We start from the raw sequence: 20,121 nt of genomic DNA, 5'->3' as shown, positions 1-20,121 counted from the left end.
CTCCAGCAGTAACCTTGCACACACTTGAGGTCTCTAAGCCTTGGCTCTGCCGACTTACAGTTTTAAATAACTTTCCGTTTTTAAGGATCAGAATCAGGTCTTTGTGTGTTCTTCACGTATGCTGCAGTTCTTATACAGACACCTGTGCCTTCGCCTGCCCTTCCTTGTGTATAAAACCTAATTTACACTGTCCTTCCCCAAATATAAAACCTCACTATTATCTGTGGCAAAATGGATGTGCTGAACTTTTTAGATTGTATTGTTGTATAACCAGCATGTAAGGAGATACAACAGCATCATGCAGTGTATTTCTGAGAAGAAATCACATCAGTTCAGTTCTAGATAAAGTGGCTGTGGCATTCTTCATAAGTGCAAATTGATAAACTGAGGACAATAGTAAGTTCCAGTGTCAGTTGCCGCATTCAGAGAGGCCTCTTAGGCCATTATCAGAGATCCCTTCACTCTATAGGGTTGCCAAACCTCCCAGATTGTCTGGGAGTGGAGTCTCCCGGAACATGGTATGAATCTCCCAGGCACAGCTGCTAGCAGCCTAGGAGAACTTGACCCTTTAAATTTCTCGTTACAGCAGCGCCATTTCATTCCCCTCCTCCCCCCGCCACCCCCCCACTTTGTTCTGTGTCATCACCGGCTGCCACCACAAGGAAGCCTCCAGCTCAGTGATGTCATCCCCCCCCTTCCCCCACCCTGCTGCTACAGAGAGCCAGACCCTGTTTAGGGGTGACAGGAAACAGGACCGGCTGGTGGAGAAACAGCTGGGAGTCTGGGTGGGGGAAAAGAGGGTGAACAGGGGCTTGGAGGGCAGGGAATTGGAGCTCAGGGGGGAAAGAATGGGTGACCAGGGACTGGAATGGATGGGTCGGACTGGGTATTGGGGGATAGGGAGACAGGGAAATAGGTGTCGGGGGTTGGGGGAAGAGAGGGAGATTGGGGAATGGGGCTCAAGGTGTTTAAAATGTTAAAAGGATTTGAAAGCGTAGCTGCAGAGAAACTATTTCCTCTGGTGGAGGAATCAAGAATGAGTGGACGTAATCTTAAAATTAGTTAGTTCAGTGAGGGAAAGGAGGAAGCACTTTTTCACACCAATGGTGGTAGAAATCTGGAATCTCTTCCCCAAAAGGCTATGGATGCTGGGTCAATTGGAGCTTTCAAGACTGACATTAATAAATTTGCAGGATGGATGTATAATTGGCAAATCAATATCAATATAGATAAGTGTGAGGTGGTACATTTTGGTAGTAAGAATAAAGAGGACACATATTGCTTGGATAATAAGAGTCTAAATGGAGTAGAGGAGCAAAGGCATCTCGGGATTCACATTCACAATTCACTAAAAGTAGCGACGCAGGCCAATAAGGCCATAAAAAAAGGCAAACTAAGCACTGGGGTTCATTTCCGGGGGATAGAATTGTAAAGCAGAGAAGTTATGTTAAACTTGCATGGAACCTTGATTAGACCACACTTGGGAGTATTGTGCACAGTTCTGGCCTCCATATTGTACAAAGGATATAGAAGCATTGGAGAAGGTACAAAAAAAGATTCACAAGAATAATACCAGAACTGAAAGGATATACTTATCAGGAAAGACTAAACAGGCTGGCGCTCTTTTCTCTAGAAAAGAGAAGGCTCAGGGGTGACCTGGTAGAAGTCTTTAAGACAATGAAAAGGTTTGACAGGGTAGACATAGAGAAAATGTTTCCACTTGTGGGGGAGACCAAAACTAGAGGTCATCAATATAAAATAGTCACTAATAAATCCAATCGGGAATTCAGGAGAAACTTCTTTACCCAATGAGTGGTAAGAATATGGAACGCGCTACCACAAGGAGTAGTTCAGGCAAATAGCATAGATGCATTTAAGGGGAAGCTAGATAAACACACGAAGGAGAAAGGAATAGAAGGGTATGCTGAAGGGTTAGACGAATTAGGGAGGGAGGAGGCTCATGTGGAGCATAAACGCCGGTGTAGACCAGTTGGGCTGAATGGCCTGTTTCTGTGCTGTAGACTCGATGGGTGAATGAGCCTTCAACATTGCCCCTCATCAGAACTATACATCTGGAACATAATAACTTATTCTTTCTTTACAGATGCTGGCTGACCTTCTGGATAATCAAGTTGTGCGAGAAATTGATTTTTGTCTCTTTCTTGTCAATTTTCTTTTGTAAAGAAATAAAAGTGCAGGCAATGCTTCCTTTAAACAGTTAATATGCGCATCATTGCAACCATTAAGTAACTAGAATGCACAGCCCTGCTCTTTCACTACATTGCTTTCTGAAGCTTCATTAAAAGTCCATACTCTGAATCTAACAAAGAAACTTTACAATGATGTTGTCCTTGGACTTTTATTAATATTTTTAAAGGCCAGCTCCAGCAGGGATAGAACTGTAGAGCGGGGAGGTTGGAGAAGTTGCTTTCGAGGGTGCTGGAACCACAGCTGGTGCCTGGCAGGCAGTGTGAAGCTGGGGCATTTGGTTGGTTGTTATTGCATTTTATTTATTTATTCCTTGTGGTTCCTCACATCGAGGATAAGAAGGAGGAGGAGGAATGGAGTTGTAATGACCGGAGAAGCAGCACCTTTGTCGTGTTGAACCCAGCATTTATCACGCAATTGACTGGTCCTTTTCGGTGGGTGACAGACTGCAAAAAAAGCGACAATGGGGTGGGATCTCAATTTTTTAAAAATTAGATAGACAGAACGGAAACAGTTAGAATACCTTTCATGACCTCGCATAGAGAGATATAGGGAACATGGGGACGAGGAAGATTAAGGAAGCGTTGGATAGAAAATGTCAAGAGTGACTTGTCACAGCAAGGGATACAGATGACTGGAGTGGCCAGGTTAGTTTAGAACCAACAACACTGGAGCGAATTCATTCAGCCCCATCGTCGCAGCTGAATTGACGGAAGGGAATTTAGTAGTAGTAGATAGACAGTTAAACATCAAACAGTTGAAGGACACACCAATATGGAGTTTTAGCATCCAGCAAACATCAGATAAAGGGGAATCATTTGTTCCCATCTGGTACCTGTACATGCAGAGGACACATGGTAAAAGGGAATGATTCACTACCTTCTGGTACTTTATGGTTTGTGCATATATAGAAACTGTCACTGTCTCACACCCGAGTTGTACAGTACCAAATGGGAGTGAATTGATAACCACTTCTTTAGTGTGTACTGTACATATGTAAGGAATCTTACAACACCAGGTTATAGTCCAACAAATTTATTTTAAAATAAATTTGTTGGACTATAACCTGGTGTTGTAAGATTCCTTACATTTGTCCACCCCAGTCCATCACCGGCATCTCCACATCATGTACTGTACATGTTCAGGAACTGTCATTGTGAGAGGGAAGGAAGGAAGTGGGGGGAGGGGGGTGAGAAGGAAGAACAGATTTGCATTTATGTGGTGCTTTTCACATCCTCAGGATGTCCCAAAACGCTTTACTGCCAATGAATAAAGTACACACTGCATAAAAGGGAACAATTCACTCCCTTCTGGTACTGTACAGTTCGTGTGTGTCTCAGTGTTGGCTCCTGTGCACATTATGGTGTAAGCTTCATGCTCACTGCAGAAAGATAGCTGACTATTAACAGCAGAGAGTCGTACAAATGATGGGATAGTCAGGATTAACGGCGGTAACACAAAATGGGCGGTCGCGAATCGGCAGCTCATTCTATGCTCATTTTAACCTTCCCTTCCTTACCTTTCCCCCTCCCCTTCCTTACTTTGCCCCTCCCCACTTTCCCCCTCTCCTTCCTTATCCTTCCCATTCCCACCTTTTCTCCTCCCCTTTCTTACCCTCTCCCTCCCCTTCCTTATCCTCCCCTCTCCTTGCCTTTCCCCCTCCTCTCCATTACCCTTCCCCTCCCCCTTAGCTCCCCACCCCTTCCTTACCTTTCCCCTCCTCTTCCTTCCCCTCCCCTTCCTTACCCTTCCTCTTCCCCCCTCCCCCCTCCATTTCCCCTTCCCTACAAACAAAATAATGCCCCACGGCTGTGAGTGGTACCATCACAAATGTCCCCTCCCAATCCCATTAATCCCCAATCACCGTAACAGGTCCCCACACACATTTAACAGACTACACCCTTCACAGTGCTGGGAAACACATCACTAGCGATTCGCACGGATCACCGGGTAGTTCTCCTCTGTTGGCCAGGGGCTGCAGTAACTTGAGGTTCCCAGCTGCTGACACACGGGCAAAAGCAACTTTTGAACTGAAGTAACCTGAGTTCAGTCGCTGTCCTGAGCTGGCTGGAACCGGTTTGAATTAGCTAAGTTTTGTGAAAGACAAAGGAGATGTGATAAGACACAAGTCCTTATTTAGAAAAGGAGTAATGAGGTAATGCTACCTAAGTCCTTGGGACAGAGCCAATGAGGAGAAGACACAGACTAGGCGAGCAAGCCTAAACCAACGGGAGAGAGAGAGACAGCACAGCTTGAAGAGATAAGATTCGGAATAAGAATGAAGAATCTGGGGCGTGGAGCCAGAGCGAAGACTCCGGAGACCAACCATCGCGGAAGTGGAAGAACCTACGTCAGGGACGTAGAGACGACGTCGAAAGAGAGAGAGAACGGAACGCCTGGCCAGCGTCAGCTCTCCTTTTCGGGTATTATCCTTTATATTCTGTGACCACTCAGGGAGTGTCAGAGAAACCTAGTGGGTATAGCGTTTAGATACTAGTTTGGGTATAAAACTGTACAACCTGGTGCAAACTGCATGTCTATATCTAACCAGACGTGTAAGCTATATGTATATGATCTAACGGCGTGAATAAAGCGAATTGAGAGTTAAGAGAGAATTGACTCTTCTCCTCTTTGTACTAAGCCAGTAACCGTAACCGGTTACCTCCCGTCAACACCTCTCTCACACCTGAGAAGGAAAGCCTGACTGCAGCAGCAAGTGATATGAATCCCCACATAATGAGATTATTTTTAAATAAAAAGGAATAAAATTAGACCATCACTGATAATAGGACCAGGATCCTCACTGCAGAGGGAATATCATGTGATTTTGTGAATTCAGGCTTCCCCTGGAAGAAGACTGACTGTGCTCTGGAAACACTCCAGTTCTAGTTTGGGGGCACTCAGATAGCAAAGTGTGATGCTAAACAAAGTGGTATCACACTAATGGCTGCAGGTGGTGGGAGATACTTCCTCCAGCCACCACTGTGCCTCATCGATACCCACAGTATGGAAAGCCATTCCCCAGTAATAGTCAGGAACCATTATATACATTTCTCTGTTACTGGCACACATTAATAACACATCAATATTTACACACAGCAAATACATTCTCAAGTCCCTGATACAGAGATACCATTTGTTTAGTGAACTGTCCCATGATCACATTTGAAAAACGCACATGTTGCAAAGAAAACAGCAGCACTTGACCATTTTACTATCGTTTGCTTTGGGGCAGGTGGTTAAATACTCGCCTTCTGTTTGTAAATCCACATGGTTTATTAATTAACCTGCCTGTTCCTTGTGGTGAACACTCCAACCCATGGGTTAACCCTGCTGAGTGACCTGTCAATTGGACTTTTACAGCACAAGAGCAGAGTTTACCTTAGTCTAATCCTGACTGTCTGATACAAGCAAGTAGCTACTGAAGTACTGAGAGAAAGGATCACACATAGAGAAAGGCGTGGCGGTGTGTATAATAATGAGCAGAGTGCGCAGCGTGTAATAATGAGCAGAGTGCCCAGTGTATAATAATGAGCAGAGTGCGCAGCGTGTAATAATGAGCAGAGTGCCCAGTGTATAATAATGAGCAGAGTGCGCAGCGTGTAATAATGAGCAGAGTGCGCAGCGTATAATAATGAGCAGAGTGCGCAGCGTGTAATAATGAGCAGAGTGCGCAGCGTATAATAATGAGCAGAGTGCGCAGCGTGTAATAATGAGCAGAGTGCCCAGTGTATAATAATGAGCAGAGTGCGCAGCGTGTAATAATGAGCAGAGTGCGCAGCGTGTAATAATGAGCAGAGTGCGCAGCGTGTAATAATGAGCAGAGTGCGCAGCGTGTAATAATGAGCAGAGTGCGCAGCGTATAATAATGAGCAGAGTGCGCAGCGTGTAATAATGAGCAGAGTGCCCAGTGTATAATAATGAGCAGAGTGCGCAGCGTGTAATAATGAGCAGAGTGCGCAGCGTGTAATAATGAGCAGAGTGCGCAGCGTGTAATAATAGGCAGGTGGAATGCCCAGTGTATCACAATTGGTAGCCATAATGTCCAGGGTATAATAATGAGTTGACAGAGAACCCAGTGTATAATGATGGGCAGGCAGAGGGCGCAGTGTATAATAATAGGCAGGTAGGTTGCCCAGTGTCCAATGAAGGACAGGTGGAGTGGCCAGTGCATAATAACGGACAGAACACCCAGTGTATAACAATGGGCACAGTGTCCAGTGTATAATAATGGGCAAGTGGAGGACATAGGAACAGGAGTAGGCCATTCAACCCCTCGAGCCTGATCTGCCATTCAATTAGATCGTGGCTGTTCTGTATATTAACTCCATTTACCCGCCTTGGTTCCGTAACCTTTAATACCCTTGCCTAACAAAAATCTATCAATCTCAATTTTGAAATTTTCAATTGACCCTACAGCTTCAACAGCTTTTTGGGGAGAGTTCCAGATTTCCACTACCCTTTGTGTGAAGGAATGCTTCCTGACATCAGCCCTGAATGCCCCAGCTCTAATTTTAAGGATATGCTCCCTTGTTCTGGACTCTACCACCAGAGGAAATTGTTTCTCTCTATCTACCCTATCAAATCCTTTAATCATCTTAAACACCACAATTAGATCACCCCTTCATCTTCTATATTTAAGGGAATACGAGCCTAGCCTATGCAACCTGTCCTCACAATTTAACCATTTTTAGCCCCGGCATCATTCTGTTGAATCTGCGCTGCACCCTTTCCAATATATCCTTCCTGAGGTGCGGTGCCCAGAATTGAATGCAGCACTCCAGATGGGGTCTAGCCAGAGCTCTGTACAACTGTAACATAACTTCGACCTCTTTGTATTCCAGCCCTCTTGAGAAAAAGGCCTTCATTCCATTAGCCTTTTAAAATTATTTTTTGTACCTGTCCACTAGCTTTTAGTGATTTCTGTACGTGGACCCCTAAATCTCTTTGCCCATCCACAGCTTCTAATTCAAAATACTCTGATCTATCTTTCTTAGGTCCAAAAATGGATGACTTCACACTTTCTCACATTGAACTCCATCTGCCACAGTTTTGCCCACTCACTTAATCTATCAATGTCCCTTTGCAACTTTCTGCTCCCATTTACACTTACTTACTGCGCCACCTAACTTAGCATCATCAGCAAACTTGGATATACAGCTCTCCATTCCTTCATCCAAGTCATTTATATATATAGTGAAAAGCTGCAGCCCCAGTACAAATCCCTGGGGGGACACCACTAGTCACATCCTGCCAATTTGAGTACATACCCATTGTCCCTACTCTCTGTCTCCTACCTCCTAACCAATTCCCTATCCAAGCCAATAGGTTGCCTCCAATTCCATGCGGTCTCATTTTTGTCAACAGTCTCTCATGTGGAACCTTGCTGAATGCTTTCTGGAAGTCCATATAAATAACACCCATTGACACTCCCTTATCTACCATGTTAGTTATCGCATCAAAAAATTCAACTAGGTTCGTTAGACATGTCTTATCCTTTACAAATCCATGCTGGCTTTCTCTGATCAGCTCATATTTGTCAAAATGCTCAGTCACTCTGTCCCTAATGACAGATTCCAGTAATCCCCCCCCCACCATCCCAACAACTGATATTAGACTAATAAGCCTATAATTTCCTAGTTTATCTCGGGCAGAATGCACCGTGTATAATAATGGGCAGGCAGAGTACCAAGTGTACAACACAGGGCAGCATGCCCAGTGTATAATAATGGGCAGGTGGAGTGCCCAGTCCATAATAATGGGCAAATAGAATGCCCAGTGTATAATAATAAGCCGGTGAAGTGCCCAGTGTATAATAATAGACAGAATACCCAATGTATAAAGATGAGCAGAGTGTCCAGTATATAATAATGGGCAAGTGGTGGACGCAATGTATGATAGGCAGGTAGAGTGTCCAGTGTATAAAAATGGGCAGATGGCGTGCCCAACGTACAATAATGGGCAGATGGAGTGCCCAGTGTATAATAATGGGCAGCTGGTGGTCGCAGTGTATATTGATGGGCAGGTAGAGTGCCAGTGTATAATAATGGGCAGGTGGAGCGCCCAGTCCATAATAATGGGCAGGTGGAGTGGCCAGTGTATAATAATAAGCCGATAAAGTGCCCAGTGTATAGTAATGGACAGAGCACCCAATGCATAAAGATGAGCAGAGTGTCCAGTGTATAATAATGGGCAAGTGGTGGACGCAATGTATGATAGGCAGGTAGAGTGTCCAGTGTATAAAAATGGGCAGATGGCGTGCCCAACGTACAATAATGGGCAGATGGAGTGCCCAGTGTATAATAATGGGCAGCTGGTGGTCGCAGTGTATATTGATGGGCAGGTAGAGTGCCAGTGTATAATAATGGGCAGGTGGAGCGCCCAGTCCATAATAATGGGCAGGTGGAGTGGCCAGTGTATAATAATAAGCCGATAAAGTGCCCAGTGTATAGTAATGGACAGAGCACCCAATGCATAAAGATGAGCAGAGTGTCCAGTGTATAATAATGGGCAAGTGGTGGACGCAATGTATGATAGGCAGGTAGAGTGTCCAGTGTATAAAAATGGGCAGATGGCATGCCCAATGTACAATAATGGGCAGATGGAGTGGCCAGTGTATAATAATGGGCAGCTGGTGGTCGCAATGTATATTGATGGGCAAGTAGAATGCCCAGTGTATAATAATGGGCAGGTAGAGGACGCTGTGTATAATAATAGATAGGCAGAGAACCTGGTGTATAATGAGGAGCAGGCAGAGCACCAAGTTAATAATAATTGGCAGAGTGCCCAGTGTATAATCATGAGCAGGTGGAGAGTCTAGTGTATCATAATGGGAAGGTAGTATGCCCAATGTACAATAATAGGCAGGTAGAGTGCCCAGTGTATAATAATGGGCATGTGGATTGCCCAGTGTATCATGATGGGCAGGCACAACAACCAGTGTACAATAATAGGCAGGTAAAGTGCCCAGTGTATAATAATTTGCAGGTGGACTGCCCAATGTATAATAATGGGCAGGCAGAATGCTCAGTGCATTATAACGGGCAGCTAGATTATCCAGTGTATAATAAGAGGCAGTTAGATTGCCCAATATTCAATAATGTACAGGTGGAGTACCCAGTGTATAATAATCAACCGGTGGTGGACAGGGTGTATGGGCAGGCAGAGAACCAAGTTAATAATAATAGGCAGCAGTACATCCAGTGCATGGTAATGAGCACAGAGCATCCAGTGTATGATGATGAGCAGTCGAGCACCAAGTGTATAGTAATGGGCAAGTAGAATGCCCAGTGTGTATTAATAGGTAGGTAAATGACGCAGTGTATAATAATGGACAGGCAAATCACCTGTTGTGTAATGAGGAGAAGGCAAAGCACCAAGTTAATAATAATTGGCGGAGTGGCCAGTGTATGATAATAGACAGGTAAATTGCCCAGTGTTCAATGTAATGTACAGGTGGTGTGCCCAGTGTATAATAATGGGCAGATGGTGGGCAGGGTGTGTAATGATGGGTGGGCAGAGAAACAAATAAATAATAATTGGCAGAGTGCCTGGTGTATAATAATTAGCAGCAGTACAACCAGTGTATGATAATGAGCACAGAGCACCCAGAATGTGTATAAGGAAAAGGTAGAGCAAGAAATTACTAATAATTGGCGGAGTGCCTAGTGTATAATAATTGGCAGGAGGAGGACGTAGCATTTAATAATGGGCAGGCAGAATGCCTATTGTATAATAATGTGTATAATAATGGGCAGGTGAAGCACCTAGTGTATAATAATGAGTAGAATGCCCAGTGTATAATAATGGGCCGGTGGAGTGCCTAGTGTATAATAATGGGCCGGTGGAGTGCCTAGTGTATAATAATGGGCCGGTGGAGTGCCTAGTGTATAATAATGGGCCGGTGGAGTGCCTAGTGTATAAGAATGGGCAGGTGGCATGCCCAGTGTATAAGAATGGGCCGGTGGAGTGCCCAATGTATCATAATGGACAGGTGGTGGATGCAATGTATAATGATGGGCAAGTAGAGTGTTCATTGTATAAAAATCGGCAGATGGATTGCCCAAAGTATAATAATGGGCAGAGTGTCCAGTGTATAACAATGGGCAGTTGGAGTGCCCAGTGTATAATAATGGGCAGGTGGAGTGCCCAGTGTATAATAATGGGCAGGTGGAGTGCCCAGTGTATAATAATGGGCAGGTGGAGTGCCCAGTGTATAATAATGGGCAGACAGAGCACCTGGTGTGTAATGAGGAGCAGGCAGAGCACCAAGTTAATAATAATTGGCAGAGTGCCCAGTGTAAACTAATGGGCAGTGTACAATAATGGATAGACAGAACACCTGATATATAACGAGGAGCAGGCAGAGCACCAAGTAATAATTGGCAGAGTGCCCAGTGTATAAAATGAGCAGGTGGAGTGCACAATGTATCATAATGGAAAGGTATTATGCCCAGTGTACAATAATAGGTGGTACCCAATGTACAGTAATGGGCAGGTGGATTGCCCAGTGCATCATAACAGGCAGTAAGTGTGCCCAGTGTATAATATTAGTCAGATAGACTGCCCAGTGTATCCTAATGGGCAGGCAGAGCGCTCAGTGTATAATAATAGGCAGGCAATGTGAACAATAATAACTTGCAGGTGGACTGCCCAGGATAAAAATAATGGGCAGGCAGAATGTCCAGTGTATCATAACGGGCAGCTAGATTGCCCAGTATTCAATAATGTACAGGTGGTGTGCCCAATGTATAATAATGGGCAGGTGGTAGACAGGGTGTATAATGATGGGCATGCAGAGCATCAAGTTAATAATAACTGGCAGAGTGCCTGGTATATAATAATGAGCAGTCGAGCGCCCAGTTTATCATAATGGGCAAGTAGAATGCCCAGTGTGTATTAATAGGCAGCTAAAGGATGCAGTGTATAATAATGGACAGTCAAAGCACTTGGTGTATATTGAGGAGAAGGCAGAGCACCAAGTTAATAATAATTGGTGGTGTGTCCAGTGTATAATAATAGGCAGATGGTGGACAGGGTGTATAATGATGGGCAGGCACAGCAGCAACCTAATAATAATTAACAGAGTACCTGGTGTATGATAATGAGCAGCAGAGCACCCAGAGCAGGCAGAATGTGTACAATGAGGAGAAGGCAGAGTACCAAATTACTAATAATTGGCAGAATGCCCAGTGTATAATAATAGGCAGGTGGAGCACCCAGTGTATAATAATGGGCAAGTGGAATGCCCAGTGTATATTAATAGGCAATAAAGGGCACACATAATGAGGAGCAAGCAGAGCAACAAGTTAATAATAATTGGCAGAGTGGCCAGTTTATAATAATAGGCAGGTAAATTTTCCAGTGTATAATAATGTGCAGAGTGCCCTGTGTATAATAAAGGGCAGGTGGAGCTCCCAGTGCACAATAATAGGCAGCAGAGTGCACAGTGTATAATAATTGGCAGAGTGGCCAGTTTATAATAATGGGCAAGTAGAGTGCCCAGTGAATAATAACGGGCAGGCAGAGTGCCCAATGTATAATAATGGGCAGGCAGAATGCCCAGTGTATAATAATGGGCAGGCAGAATGCCCAGTGTATAATGATAGCCAGTCAGTGTGCCCAGTGTATCATAATGGACAGGCAGTAGCCATATCGTCAATAATGAGCTGGCAGAGCACTCCGCATGTAATAATAGGCAGTTAGACTGCCCAGTATCCAATAACGGGCACATGAAATGCCCAATGTATAATAATGGGCAGGCAGAGTGGCCAATGTATAATAGTCAGGCAGTGCCCAGCATATAATAATGGTCAGGTGGAGTGCCCAGTGTATAATAATGGGCAGATGGAGTGGCCAGTATTTCATAATGGGCAGGTGGAGTGGCCAGTGTATTATAATGGGTAGGTGGAGTGGCCAGTGTATAATAGTGGGCAGGTGGTGGGCACAGTGTATAATAATTGGCAGGCAAAATGCCCAGTGTCCAATAATCAGTGTATAATAATGGGCAGCTGAAGCACCCAGTGTATAATAATTGGCAGAGAGCCCAGTGTACAATAATGGGCAGGAGGAGGGCGCAGTGTATAATAATGGATAAGCAGAACACTTGGTGTATTATGAGCAGCAGGCAGTGCACTAAGCTAATAATAATTGGCAGAGTGCCCAATGTATAATAATGGGCAAGTAGAATGCCTAGTGTATCATAATGGGCAGGTAGATTACCCAATGCATAATAACAAGCTGGCACAGCACCCAGCATGTATTATTAGGCATGTAGATTGCTCAGTATATAATAAGGCAGTTAGATTGCCCAGTAACCAATAATGGGCAGGCAGGGCTTCTGGTGTCTAATAATGAGCAGAGTGCCTAATGTATAATAATGGACAGGTGCAGTGCCCAGCGTATAATGATGAACAGGCAGAGCACCAAGTTAATAATAACTGGCAGAGTGCCTGGTGTATAATAATGAGCAGCAGAGCACCCAGTGTATGATAATGAGCAGTCGAGCACCTATTGTATAATTATGGGCAAGTAGAATGCTCAGTGTATATTAATAGGGAGGTAAAGGACGCAATGTATAATAATGGATAGGCAAAACACCTGGTGTATAATAAGGAGCAGGCACAGCACCAAGTTACTAATAATTGGCAGAGTGCCCAGTGTATAATAATGGGTACGCAGATCACCCAGTGTGTAATAATAGGCAGAGCACCTAGTGTATAATAATTGGCAGAGTGGCCAGTGTATAATAATGGGCAAGTAGATGCCAAGTGTATAATGACGGGGAGGTGGAGGACACAGTGTATAATAATGGGCAGGCAGAGCACCCAGTGTATAATAATAGGCAGATAGAGTGCAATGTGTATCATAATGATCAGGCATAATACCCAGTGTATTTTAATGAGCAGGTGGTGCCCAGTTTATCATTATGGGCAGGTAGAGTGCCCAGTGCATCATAATGGATGCATTATGATGCACTAGGCACTCCACCTGCCCATAAAGTAGAGTGCCCAGTATATAATAGTGAGCTGGAAGAGCACCCAGCTTATAATAATAAGCAGGTAAATTGCCCAGTATCCAATAATGGGCAGGTAGTTTCCAGTGTATAATAATGAGCAAGTAGAGAACCCACTGTATAATAATTGGCAGAGCGGCCAGTGTATTATAATGGGCAGAGTGCCCAATGCATATTCATTGGCAGTGTCGTCAGTGTATAATAATTGGCAGGCAGAGTGCCCAGTGTCCAATAATGGGCAGGTAGAGTGCCCAATGTATAATAATGGGTAGTTGGAACATCTAGTGTAAAATAATTGGCAGCAGAGCACGCAGTGTATAATAATTGGCAGATTGGCTAGTGTATAATAAAGGGCAGAGTTCCCAATGCATATTAATTGGCAGAGTGTTCAGTTTATAATACTGGGCAAGAAGAGTGCAACACTGTATAATAATGGGCAAGAAGAGTGCCCAGTGTATAGTAATGGGCAGCTGGAGTGCCCAGTGCATAATAATGGGCAGAGTGCCCAATGTATAATAATGAGCAGACAGAGAACCCAGTGTATAATAATGGGCAAATAGGGTGCAACACTGAATAATAGTAGGCAATTAGCGGGTCCCAGTGTATAACAATGGGCAAGAAGAGTGCCCAGTGTGTAAGTGGTCAAGTAGAATGTCCAGTAATGGGCAGGCAGAATGCCTAGAGTATAATAATGAGTGGAGCACCTAGTGTATAAAAATGAGCAGAGTGTCCAGTTGATAATAAAGGGCAGGTGGAGCACCCAGTATATAATAATCGGCAGATTGCCCAGTGTATAATAGTGGGGAAGTTAAATGCCTAGTGTATAAAAAGTAAGCAGGTAGAAGACGCAGTGTATAATATTGCATAGGCAGAGTAGCTGGTGTATAATGAGGAGCAGGCAGAACAGCAAGTTAATAATAATTGGCAGAGTATAACAATGGGCAAGTAGAATGCTTGTGTATAATAATGGGCAGAAAGCCCAGTGTATAATAATGGGCTGAGTGTCCAGTGTATAATAATGAGCAGGCAGAGCACCCACCGTATAATAATAGGTAGGTAGATTGCCCAGTGTATCAATGCGCAGGTAGTGTGCTCCATGTATAATAATGAGCAGGCAGAGAACCCAGTGCATAGTCAAGAGTGTGATGGAATACTCTCCACTTCCTTGGATGAGTGCGGCTCCAACAACACTAAAGAAGCTCGACACCATCCAGGACAAAGCAGCCCGCTTGATTGGCACCCCATCCACCACCCTAAACATTCACTCCCTTCACCATCGGCGCACTGTGGCTGCAGTGTGTACCATCCACAGGATGCACTGCAGCAACTCGCCAAGGCTTCTTCGACAGCACCTCCCAAACCCGCGACCTCTACCACCTAGAAGGACAAGAGCAGCAGGCACATGGGAACAACACCACCTGCACGTTCCCCTCCAAGTCACACACCATCCCGACTTGGAAATATATCGCCATTCCTTCATCGTCGCTGGGTCAAAATTCTGGAACTCCTTTCCTAACAGCACTGTGGGAGAACCATCACCACACGGACTGCAGCGGTTCAAGAAGGCGGCTTACCACCACCTTCTCAAGGGCAATTAGGGATGGGCAATAAATGCCGGCCTCGCCAGCGACGCCCACATCCCATGAACGAATAAAAAAAAATAGGCAGGTGGAATGCCCAGTGTATTATAATGGGCAGGCGGAATGCCCAGTGTATTATAATGGGCAGGCAGAGTGCCCAGTGTATTATAATGGGCAGGCAGAGTGCCCAGTGTATTATAATGGGCAGGCAGAGTGCCCAGTGTATAATAATGGGCAGGCAGAGTGCCCAGTGTATTATAATGGGCAGGTAGACCACCCAGTCCATAATAATGAGCTAGTAGAGCACCCAGTGAGTAATAGGTAGTTAGATTGCCCAGTGTCCAATAATGGTCAGGTGCCGTTTCCAGTGTTTAATAATGAACAAAGTGCAGCATGTAATGGGCAAGTAGAATGCTCAGTGTATAATAATGAGCAAGTACATTGCCGAGTGTATGAAAAGCAGGTGGAGGATGCAGTGTATATTAATGGATAATTGTAAACAATTTTACAACACCAAGTTATAGTCCAGCAATTTTATTTTAAATTGAATTTAAAATAAAATTGCTGGACTATAACTTGGTGTTGTAAAATTGTTTACAATTGTCAACCCCAGTCCATCACCGGCATTTCCACATTATTAATGGATAGGCAGAGCACCTGGTAGATAATGAGTAGCAGGCAGAGCACCAAATTAATAATAATTGGCAGAGTGCCCAGTGCTTAATAATGGGTGGTGTGCCCAGTGTATAATAATAGACAGGCAGAATGCCCAGTGTATAATAATGGATAGGCAGAGCACCTGGTGTACAGTCAGTAGCAGGCAGAGCACCAAGTTAATAATAATTGGCAGAGTGCCCAGTGTATAATAATAAGCAGTGTATCCAGTGTAAAATAATGGGCAAGTAGAATGCCCAGTGTGTAAAAAGTAAGCAGGTGGAGAGCGCAGTGCATAATAATGGATAGGCAGAGCCCCTGGTATATAATGATTCGCAGGTAGAGCACCAAGTTAATAATTGGTAGAGTGCCAAGTGTATAATAATGTGCAGGTAAAGTGCCCAGAGTATAAAAAGTAAGCAGGCGGAGGACGCAGTGTATAATAATGGATAGGCAGAGCACCTGATGTATAATATGTAGCAGGCAGAGCACCAAGTTAATAATAATTGGCAGAGTGCCCAGTGCATAATAATGGACAAGCAGAATGCCCAGTGTATAATAATAGACAAGCAGAATGCCCAGTGTATAATAATAGACAAGCAGAATGCCCAGTGTATAATAATAGACAGGCAGAATGACCAGTGTATAATAATAGACAGGCAGAATGCCCAGTGTATAATAATAGACAGGCAGAATGCCCAGTGTATAATAATAGACAGGCAGAATGCCCAGTGTATAATAATAGACAGGCAGAATGCCCAGTGTATAATAATAGACAGGCAGAATGCCCAGTGTATAATAATAGACAGGCAGAATGCCCAGTGTATAATAATAGACAGGCAGAATGCCCAGTGTATAATAATAGACAAGCAGAATGCCCAGTGTATAATAATAGACAGGCAGAATGCCCAGTGTATAATAATAGACAAGCAGAATGCCCAGTGTATAATAATAGACAGGCAGAATGCCCAGTGTATAATAATAGACAGGCAGAATGCCCAGTGTATAATAATAGACAGGCAGAATGCCCAGTGTATAATAATAGACAGGCAGAATGCCCAGTGTATAATAATAGACAAGCAGAATGCCCAGTGTATAATAATAGACAAGCAGAATGCCCAGTGTATAATAATAGACAAGCAGAATGCCCAGTGTATAATAATAGACAGGCAGAATGCCCAGTGTATAATAATAGACAGGCAGAATGCCCAGTGTACAATACTAGACGGGCAGAATGCCCAGTGTACAATACTAGATGGGCAGAATGCCCAGTGTACAATACTAGATGGGCAGAATGCCCAGTGTACAATACTAGATGGGCAGAATGCCTAGTGCACAATACTAGATGGGCAGAATGCCCAGTGTACAATACTAGATGGGCAGAATGCCCAGTGTACAATACTAGACGGGCAGAATGCCCAGTGTACAATACTAGACGGGCAGAATGCCCAGTGTACAATACTAGACGGGCAGAATGCCCAGTGTACAATACTAGACAGGCAGAATGCCCAGTGTACAATACTAGACGGGGAGAATGCCCAGTGTACAATACTAGACGGGCAGAATGCCCAGTGTATAATACTAGATGGGCAGAATGCCCAGTGTATAATACTAGACGGGCAGAATGCCCAGTGTATAATAGTCAGGTAGAATGCCCAGTGTATAATAATAGACAGGCAGAATGCCCAGTGTATAACACTAGACAGGCAGAATGCCCAGTGTATAACACTAGACAGGTAGAATGCCCAGTGTATAACACTAGACAGGCAGAATGCCAAGTGTATAACACTAGACAGGCAGAATGCCCAGTGTATAATACTAGACAGGCAGAATGCCCAGTGTATAATACTAGACAGGTAGAATGCCCAGTGTATAATACTAGACAGGTAGAATGCCCAGTGTATAACACTATGCAGGTAGAATGTCCAGTGTATACTAATAGACAGAGCACCTAGTGCATAACAATGAGCAGAGTGCCCAGTGTATAATAATGGGCAGAGTGCCCAGTGTATAATAATGGGCAGAGTGCCCAGTGTATAATAATGGGCAAGCAGAATGCCCGATGTATAATAATGGGCAAGTAGAGTGCCCAGTGTATAATAATGGACAAGTGGAATGCCCAGTGTATAATAATGAGCAAAGTGCCCTGTGTATAATAATGGGCAGACGGAGGACGCAGTGTATAATAATGGATAGGGAGAGCACCTGATGTATAATGAGAAGCAGACAGAGCACCAAGTTAATAATAATTGGCAGAGTGCCCAGTGTATAATAATGGGCAGGTAGAATACCCAGTGTATAATAATGGACAGGTGGAGTGCCCAGTGTACAATACTTGATAGGCAGAATGCCCAATGTATGATAATCGTCAGTTGGAGTGCCCAGTGTATAACAGTGGGTGGTGGTGGACGCAGTGTATAATAATGAGTAGGTAGAGTGCCCAGTGTATAATAATGGGCAGGCAGAATGCGCAGTGCATAATATTGTGCAATTGGAGTGCACATTGTATAATAACAGGTGCAGGGTGCAGTGTATTATAATGGGTAGATGGAGCACCAAGTGTATGCTGGGGAGCATATGCAGCGCCCGACATACAGCAAGGGGCAGACTGACTGCCCAGCTTACGGCGAGTAACAAGTGGAATGTGCAGTGCACAGTAAGGGGCAGGTGGACCACCCAATGAATGATGAGCGACAGGCACAGTGGACTGGCATATGAAAGACGGGCACAGTGCCCGGGGTCAAAGGAGGATCAAGCATCAAGAAGAGGGCAAGGAGTTGGAGCCGCTGGACTTTGGTGGCGTCCATGGGGGGGGGGGGGCGGGTGGTTGATGAGCATCTACCTAGATGGTGGGCTTTGGTTGACAGCTCGTATGGTGGGGTTGGGGGTTGGGTTAGAGATTGCCAGCTGCTGCCAGCATTGGAGTATAATGTTGGTGGTAGGGGGGTGGGAGTGAAATGAGTGGGTGCAGTGAGAAAGAGCTAAGCAGCTCAGAATGAAACATGCATCGAGTGTGACTCACGTAAAGCCCGGAGTGCCTCTCCCCGAAGAACGGAAAGCTGAGCGAGATCTCCAGCAGCCCCGAGCCTCCATCATCCACTTTGGCATTGACCGAGTCCCCGTTCTCCAGCCCGAAGGGGTAAAAATCACTCAGCGGGACCGAGCCAGCGATCTCCTCCAGCAGCCCCAGCACAACCCCGGCCGCCAGCAGCGCCCGGACCCGCAGCTCCATCTGCCTCAGTCGCACGGTCCCAGCCTCTCCGGCAGCCCCGAGTCACCTGGAGGGTTTGTGTGTGTTGCACCGGGGGGTCCCGGCATCCACAATGCGGCCGGGGAGCCTCCTCCCCCGGAGCGATTTCATCCAATGACACCTCCTGAAACTGACACCCAGCCTGACAGGCAGCCCGGCGCCCAATCAAAACGGAGAGGTTGGCACTCAGCCATCCAATCAACGCGAACATAGAGTGAACTTCACCAACTCTGTCCTCAAAAAGGAAAAAAAACTTTCTTAAAGCTGAACTTTTCCAAACTTGAGAATCTGGCAACCGGTCATTGTTGGAGTCCCTTTCACTCAGCAACACTAACCTGTACTGATTAAATCAGCACAGAGAGAGAAAATATACATCAAAGCACAATCAGCTTAGCATTCAGCACAATGGAAAGGTGGCAAAGAATTCTACAACTTACAAATTTCAATAAGATTAACAGTTCCTCAAAATATAGCACCTTTTACACTGTTTGATCAAACAATCCCAGGTCAGGTATGGCACGGATTATATACAGAGAAAAGCTCCCTCTACACTATCCCAAGAGGTACACCCAGGTCAGGTACAGAGGTTAGATAGGGGGTAAAGGCCTCAGACATGTTCATAAATACTAACTGTATTAGACCATCCATTACTCTATCAGTGTAACGTTATTTTCCCTGAAACAGATACCTGCAGGTTTGGAGATAGATAGATGGATAGCCACACTGAAGGATTGGGTTGGGAGGGATTGACACATTGGAGAGGAACACATGAGGTTTGGAGATGGAGTGAGATAAATGCACTAGTGATGGTGGGCTGATTTTCATCTCAGCAAAACTGCAGAGTATCTCACCCCAGACTAGTCAGGAGATTGTAGCTTGTCCTGTTCTAAACCTCCTATAGCAGAAGTTTCCAAGCTTTTTGTCTTTGTGAGCCACATAAGTGCATACACTGGCCACAGATAACATTGAAATTCCTATTCCCATTGATCTGTATATATCTCAAACTGCTGATACTACTAGATGTTTGTGTTCTGATTTGGAATTTATCCACCTATGAAGCAACAACACTATAAACAGCTTTTCTAAACCTCTAGGTCCACAAAATTCAAAAAAGGTTCAGAGCAGTGAGTAAGAAATATAAACACAAAGCAACTGACTTGCTTGGGCTCCTGAAGATGCTGCATGATCATGGTTTGGACAACCCTGTCTACAGCAACAAGGCCCAGGAAAAGAAGGCAAATGGATAAATTATTGAAAGTTCCTTTCTAAGATCTGAAATTGCCTCAGCACTCACACTTTCCAATTCTCACAGGGCTATGCCTGAATCGATTCACCTTGATCACTTCCATGTCCTTTGAAGAAAATCTTGCTTAGCTCTTCAAAGAGATGTCTTCTTCCTATCCCAGATAGCACCT

At 44.7% G+C, this 20,121-nt stretch overlaps 1 protein-coding gene across 2 annotated transcripts in view; it reads right to left on the bottom strand.

Moving 5' to 3' along the window:
- The window catches only part of sned1 (sushi, nidogen and EGF-like domains 1), a 124,378-nt gene extending 105,584 nt beyond the window's left edge, over positions 1–18,794 (bottom strand). For both annotated transcript variants that reach the window (XM_067995578.1, XM_067995579.1), the window contains exon 1: positions 18,479–18,794. In XM_067995578.1, the coding sequence (XP_067851679.1) occupies positions 18,479–18,688 (210 nt within the window). In that variant the 5' untranslated portion in view covers positions 18,689–18,794. The remainder of the gene's footprint in view (positions 1–18,478) is intronic.
- Between the last annotated feature and the right edge of the window lie 1,327 nt (positions 18,795–20,121).

The sequence above is a fragment of the Heptranchias perlo genome, chromosome 13 (assembly GCF_035084215.1).
Source record: "Heptranchias perlo isolate sHepPer1 chromosome 13, sHepPer1.hap1, whole genome shotgun sequence".
Lineage (NCBI taxonomy): Eukaryota > Metazoa > Chordata > Chondrichthyes > Hexanchiformes > Hexanchidae > Heptranchias > Heptranchias perlo.
This window is presented reverse-complemented; position numbering and strand designations above follow the sequence as displayed.